The 6746-nt window shown below is 32.6% G+C and overlaps 1 protein-coding gene across 1 annotated transcript; it reads right to left on the bottom strand.

The window, feature by feature from the left end:
- Positions 1-1707: 1707 nt before the first annotated feature.
- LOC11421673 (transcription termination factor MTERF8, chloroplastic) lies at positions 1708-3536 on the bottom strand. The gene is made up of 2 exons (XM_003602332.4): positions 3186-3536; positions 1708-3103 (listed from the first exon to the last, which is right to left on the bottom strand). The coding sequence occupies exons 1-2, from the start codon at positions 3424-3426 to the stop codon at positions 1824-1826; spliced, it is 1521 nt and encodes a 506-aa protein (XP_003602380.1). The 5' UTR covers positions 3427-3536; the 3' UTR covers positions 1708-1823.
- Positions 3537-6746: the final 3210 nt, after the last annotated feature.

The raw sequence follows: 6746 nt of genomic DNA, 5'->3' as shown, positions 1-6746 counted from the left end.
ACGATATGATTTTAGCTCCAAATACACCCATCCAAATTACTTTTGGACATAGTCGGTTTTTAAAAAACATAGGTGAAGAAGCTCCCTTGAAATATCACTCTTTCTTTTCGGACACCTACATGTGGATTTTGAGATCCTTCTCTAATAGAGGTGGTAAAACACCCATGTTCCAGGCAAATATGACCAATTAAATACGAAGGATATCCAAAATTCGGATGCCCGGGATGTATTCTTACAAGTTACAATTTACAAACAGGCAAGGCAGGTGTTTTTCAACAACAGATACCTTTATGCAAAGCCACAACCTCGTTTAATTGGTCAATTCTATTGATTCTGTTACTTCTGCAGGCAACAACATTGCATCATCTGGAGAGAAAAGAGAAAACCAAACCAATACGGGTGTTCGCAGTGCGGTTTGGTTCGGTTTTGAGGGTAAAAGTAATTTGAACCGCAAGATAAAAAATCATGCGGTTTGGTTTGGTTCGGTTGACTTTAAAAACAAAATCCGAACCAAACCAAATCAACCAATGCGGTTTGGTTTGGATCGATTAGTGCGGATTTTTCGAGACGATATAATTTTTTGTTTCCAACATTAAAATTAAGTTAAAAAGCCGAAAAGCAACATATTTTTCGCAATGTTTTCAATTTCATCAAACATTACAATTTAATTTTCATTTTACAATGATTCCAACGACATAGACCAAGTTAAAAACGTGGACAAAAAGTAATCATATTTTGTAAGAAATGCAAAATACTAAGATTTTATCATTCTCTAAAAGTACAAGCAGCACATAAATACGTTTTTGAAATAAAAAGTAAAGAAGGAACTAAACAAGAGAAAAAATGTCATTTTATAAAAGTTTCCATTGAGTTTATAAGAGTATTGGTCTAGGTGAAATATGTTTAATAAATATTTGTCTTATGTTGCGGTTTGGTTTGGTTTGATTCAGTTGGTAAAATGAAAACCGCAAACCAAACCAAACCATGCGGTTGAGTAAAAAAATGATCTGATTGCATCCGAATCATATGCAGTTTTTTACGGTTTCGGTTTGGATTGGTTCGATTTTGAACACCTCTTCAAGGAAATCAATTTTTGGTCAAATAAATCGACATTTCCATCTCTGAAATCACAGGGGTGAAAGAATTTAATTTTTAAATTTTTTGAAATAGTAATTTAGTCCCTTAAACGAAAGAACGTCAGTCGATTGTAGCTTCTCGACCAAAATATTGTTTCAGAAAACATTCATACAAACTTATAAAATGCTCATAAATTGCTTTGAATAGTCGCTTATTGCATCAAGACGAACCTCTAAAATTGTTCTAATTTAAAAAAAAAAGACTTATTGGCTTTACGGTCTTTAATTTAAATGGCTAAATTATTGTTTGCACAAATTTAAGGGACTAAATGGTCTAAATCTTTTGTAACCAAAAAAAAAATGGTCTAAATCTTTATAATTTCAAGTATAAAAATGTTGATATAGGGATTTATGGTCGGCATATCCATAGCTAAGCAGCAAATATTCTCAGGAGTTGTTACTTAAAATAAAGTATTTTACATTAGAAAATTACTACTTCTAAAACAGTCTTTAAGGCAACGTTTACAAGTTTTAGCAGTTTATTGTAGCTAGTCTCACCTCAGTTTTTTAAATTCTTCTGTCAACAATTTAGGAGTGGGGATATTATCAAACACAGGAAGAAGTATTACTCTTGGCACTAACTTTTCTTGGGATTAAAGTCCTTGAAACATAGGGAATAAACAAAATAACTAGGGGCAGCAAAACTAATGTACAAGGAAAAGGGAAACAGGGTTAAGCTGTTCACCTTTATTTCAATTCAGATTTTACAGAAGAAACCTTTTTTCGTTTGCCAGTGAAGTTCTCACTTGAAACAGTTAAAAGCTTATTGATAGACATTTGTTCCCCCCTTAAATCCTTCTTTATTTCATACCTATGCTTAATTCTGTCATCAAGCTTGTATCCAAGATATGCAGGAAAATCCAGCAACTCTTGAATGTCACGATTCATCTCCTCTATCATGTAATCCATCTTCTTCTCTAGAGAGGCATGATGATACTGCAGTATCTGAGGATGCTTCTTGCTCATAGCAAAAATGTCTTCTAATGAAAACCCATAATTCAAGAATAGGCTAACCATCTTCTGCATATTCTCACAGCTTATTCTAGTAGAAGCTGCAATCGCCACTGCTAACTCCTTCGTCCTATATTTATACCCAATCTTGACCAAAACCCCAAGCTTATACGCAAGGTTCGAACGGAACGAAATGCTCAAAAACAACGCTGCTTTGGTCAATAACTTGAAGATTTCGTCAGCGTCTAACCCACATTCCTTGAGAAATTGTATTCTAGGACGCAGTTTCCTCTCTCTGCTACTGGTAAAGATAGCCGGAAACACCAACACTATCTTAAATATTTGTTGATCATCAAGGTCTGCAAAACACCTCAGAAACTTTATATGTTCCTCAAGATGTTCCACACTATAATTCAAGATAATAGGAAACCTATTCAGCACTTTCCCAATACTATCCTCATCTCCACCACTTAACGCAGTAAGAACTCTAATTCTAGGAATAAGCTGATTATGCAAATCACAATTGAGAATTACAGGATGCTTCACAATCAAATGAATACCACCAAAGGGTTTTAAGAAATCTATAATTCTTTCAATTTCATCTATTGACCTATGACAAATCGCCTTCGACAAATTCACTTTGTTGAGCACATGTACAATCTTATCAACAGGAATTCCACTATCAACAAGCAATCGAACCTTCTGAGGAAACCCAGATAAATTTTTCGTTTCATTAGCTAATAAAAGCCGCTTCAGCTTCGATTTCTCAAGTTGTCCTTGTAATTCATTTCTCAAAAAACTCAACAATGGGTCAATTTCATTAGCAGTTAGGACAGTTAAACGTTCAGTAACTAAGTGATTGATGGAAACACGATCTAACCCGAGAGAATATAATGAAAAAACGCGATCACGCAATGAATCCAATGGAATAGAGTTAAGTTCAGGGGCATTGAGTAAGAGCAATTCTGTTTGCTTGAAACTAATACCGATTTCTTCAAATAAAGAGACAAGTGTACCTGCAAAATGAAAAATAAAATAAAATACGTTAGCGAATGCATGTAAGGTATTTGAGAAAATGTGTGAGAGAAGTTTAATTACCGATATACGTATTGACATTGGGGGAGTAACTACTACAGCGGCAAAGGATGGAGGGTCGAAAATGAAAACGGAAAAAGTGGTTGTTTGGTGGTGGTGATTTGGCGAGGAAGGAAAAGGAGGATTGAGTTTGAAGATGAGGGGAAAATGTTGAGGGTGAACGGGAGTGTGAAGGATTTGATGGGTAGTAGGGATGAAACGTTGTTATAGAAAAAGAACAAGAAGCAAGTGCTGCTAGCGCCATTTCTGCAAAGTGGCACTTTCTCTAGTCAATCCTGGCCATGAGTAAAATAATGCTATGGATATGAAAAGAAAACCATGTTGCATATCACAAGGTCTTTTTCTTATTTTTCCGCTAAAAACCACAAGAACTTTTTCTTTATTTATTTATTTTTTCTCTAAAAAAAGGGTTTTCTTATTTACTTGTTATATTAATATATATCAAAAAAATATATCAAATAAATTAGATAAACAATTTGACTCAAATGGTTAATAGCAAGGATGAATTGTTGAACCTGAATTCCATTCCTACATGAATTAATTACATTAGATGATAACTAAGAAATATGTATATTTGTATTTAAATTATGGTGAAAATAAATAAAATGCCCTCGTGAACATATCTTAATAGGTAGGGACATTTCATAATATATATAAAAGTCGGATTCGAACATCGGACACCCCACTTCTCCACATTTAAAATGTGTCTACTATGATACTTAACCAATAAATAAATAAATAAAAAGGCGTCAGCAGTAATATTTTTAAAGATACATTTTTTTAAGATACTTTTTTATAAAGATATTATTCGTTAGCAAGTTGAATATTATTTTATATATTAATTTGAATCCATGTTAGATGATTTTCGGTTACAATATCTTTAATGAGATATCTAAGAATGTTTCATAAAAAAGTATACAAATTTATTATTGATCTGTCCGTTGAAGATTAGAGAAATGTAGTGGTGGTTCTCTGATAGAGATAGTTTTTGTCCCAGTGGTGCGCAGTGTTCCAGCATGGAGGGGAGCAAACTTATACTATGGAGGAGAATGGTGTATGCATGCGCGTTAGCACTACAAGCTTAAGTTAGTATGTGAACGAGGTGGATTGTGTGCCAAAAAATGGGTGAACGAATCGTAGCTGGAGCGTGATGCTAAGTCACACTTATATAGACGAGGAGCTTGATAACTGCCTCCGAAATTTGTGGTGTTAGTTACACGAGCCGTTAGAGATGGCTTCAATGGCCAAGATTCAACATGGGCGCGCTTTTGTGTGGTAAGCCGCACAGGACTTCACATGCACCTTCACGACGTTGTGTAAAATATGATTAGTCTTTCGCTGCTATTTTTTTGCTAAAATATGATTAGATGGACATAAAAATGTAAATAATTAATAAACTTTAAGCTAAATTCTTTCATTTTTATTTATTTAAATATTTTTTTATTAATAAATTTTAAAATAATTGATAATTTTTTAAAAAAATATACTAGTATTTTTTTAACAAATATCAAATTAAATAGCAATAATGGACCGTCGAGAAGCCCGATGGCCCATCCCGGCTCGGCCCAATGTTTATATGGATCAAATGAGCTTGGGCCAAAAAGCCCAAATGTATTATTGAGGCTAATTTTTTAGGCCCGGCCAAAAATCGTGGCCCATTAGCCCGGCCCATTTTTTGACATCTCTAGCAAGGGGCAACACGACCTAGTGCAATGATGAGCACAACAGTGGTGATTCAAAAATGGCTTTTTCTTGATTTTTCTTCTCTTTTTTGGCTCTTTATCCATGCTTTTGATCTAAGTAGGAGGCTTAAAATTCCAACAAGTTGAGAGTGGAAGAAAACTTGGTGAAACTTGGGAGGCTTAAAAGAGAAATGATATACGAACAACCATTTTTGACAATTTTTGTGACAACTTTCTCTCTCATACTCACATTATCTTTTTACTTTATCTCTCTATTGCTTTGATTTTTGTGTCAATACCTCATTTCCTTTGCAAAATTTTGATTGTCACAAAAGTTGTCACATATATGGATGTTCAAATAACACAAATCGGCTTAAAATTCCACATAAAGTCAAGGTGTTCTTTTTTAGGGCAGCTAGAGGGTGACGTTTATGGTGGGTGAATCTATTAATTTTCTCACCATGGGAAATGTCCACTTCTACCATTGATCTACTAGTTCAATATTGGATGGCTTAGATTCCTTCAGTGTATCTTTTATACCAATTAAAGAACCGTACCTTTTGGTCCAATTTCCATGTTCTATTTGCATTTACTTATGAATATGTCCACTTCTACCATTGTTTTTTTGGGTAACATTTTTATTCTTTGTAAGTTTTATTTTGACAAAAGTCTTTATAAAGCTTAGTTTCTATAAAATAACGTGTATTTACTTTTTATAAAAAAGAAGAAGATATTTTTAATCTCTACTATTAAAATATTGAAACAAAAAATCGGTGATGATAGAAAATTCTATAAGGATTAAAATCAAGATAATTTTTTTTTTGAAGAAGCTAAATTAGTCCACTCAAATTGGCGCCAGAGAAAATCGAACCTGAGACCAAGTCCAAGCTAATACCACTAGACCAACACAAGTGGTTCAAAATATTTATAATTTTATTTAGGCTGGTGAGTGAAGAGAATATTTTTATCAATTCTTATGATACTTTTTTAATAATGGATAGTGCAAATTAAACTATATTAATATTTTGAAAATTAATATTTGGTATTTTCATCTAATATTTTTGTTGTTTTTTTAGCATCATGATCAGATATATTAATTTTCAAGTCTGCCTTTAAGACCTAAGTTGTAGAGATATATTAAGTAAAGATAAATTACTATTAGATAAATAAGTTACAAATAAAAGAAAAAACTTATATGTAGTTTTGCGGATTTTAGTGGCTAAACAACATTTATAGATAGATCCCTACGGAAAACATTTATAGGTAGATATAAATTATCTCAATTTAATTGAATTTTAAGAAGAAAAAAAGTAAATAAATTCAGTTCACGAAAAAAAAAATGTGGTTGGGTATAAATGTAAGAAAATAATAGATGTCAAATTTACCGTAGTTTTTTTTTAAATATTTTCTTTTGACGATTTTTTTTATTAACATCATAATTCATAATCATAATGTGTAGAATAATTTATGAAAGAAAAAAAAAACATAATCATATAAAATAAAATTTAAATGCATGTTGAAGTTGGTAGTGGTGTGGTAGCAGGTAGGTCTCCCTCCTGTTCTATTTCAGTCATTTAAAAAGTAACTCTTTCAATCTAAGCCATCCAATATATAAGTATTATATCAATGTTGGAATTAGGCATTTCCCATCATGAGAAAATTAAGGGCCATTCCCATCATAAACGTCACCCAGCTAGAGAGTGTATTCCCAATATATAAGTTATATCTACCTATAAGAAGCCCAAAGAAATGATATTTGAACAACCATTTTTTACAACTTTTGTGACAACTTTCTCTCATACTCACATGATCTTTTTACTCTCTCTCTATTGCTTTGGTTTTTGTGTCACTACCTCATTTCCTTTGTAAAATTTTGGTTGTC

This window comes from Medicago truncatula, chromosome 3, assembly GCF_003473485.1.
Source record: "Medicago truncatula cultivar Jemalong A17 chromosome 3, MtrunA17r5.0-ANR, whole genome shotgun sequence".
Taxonomy (NCBI): Eukaryota; Viridiplantae; Streptophyta; class Magnoliopsida; order Fabales; family Fabaceae; genus Medicago; species Medicago truncatula.
Note: the sequence above shows the minus strand (reverse complement) of the source record. Positions and strands in the feature narration are given on the sequence as shown.

What these genes read in the sequence shown, in the direction of transcription:
- LOC11421673 (XM_003602332.4), bottom strand. Translation starts at nt 3,426, where the DNA reads ATGGCGCTAGCAGCACTTGCTTCTTGTTCTTTTTCTATAACAACGTTT. An exon ending in CAATGTCAATACGTATATCG is followed by an intron (nt 3,104 to 3,185) that starts GTAATTAAACTT and finishes TTCATTTTGCAG; the next exon opens with GTACACTTGTCTCTTTATTT.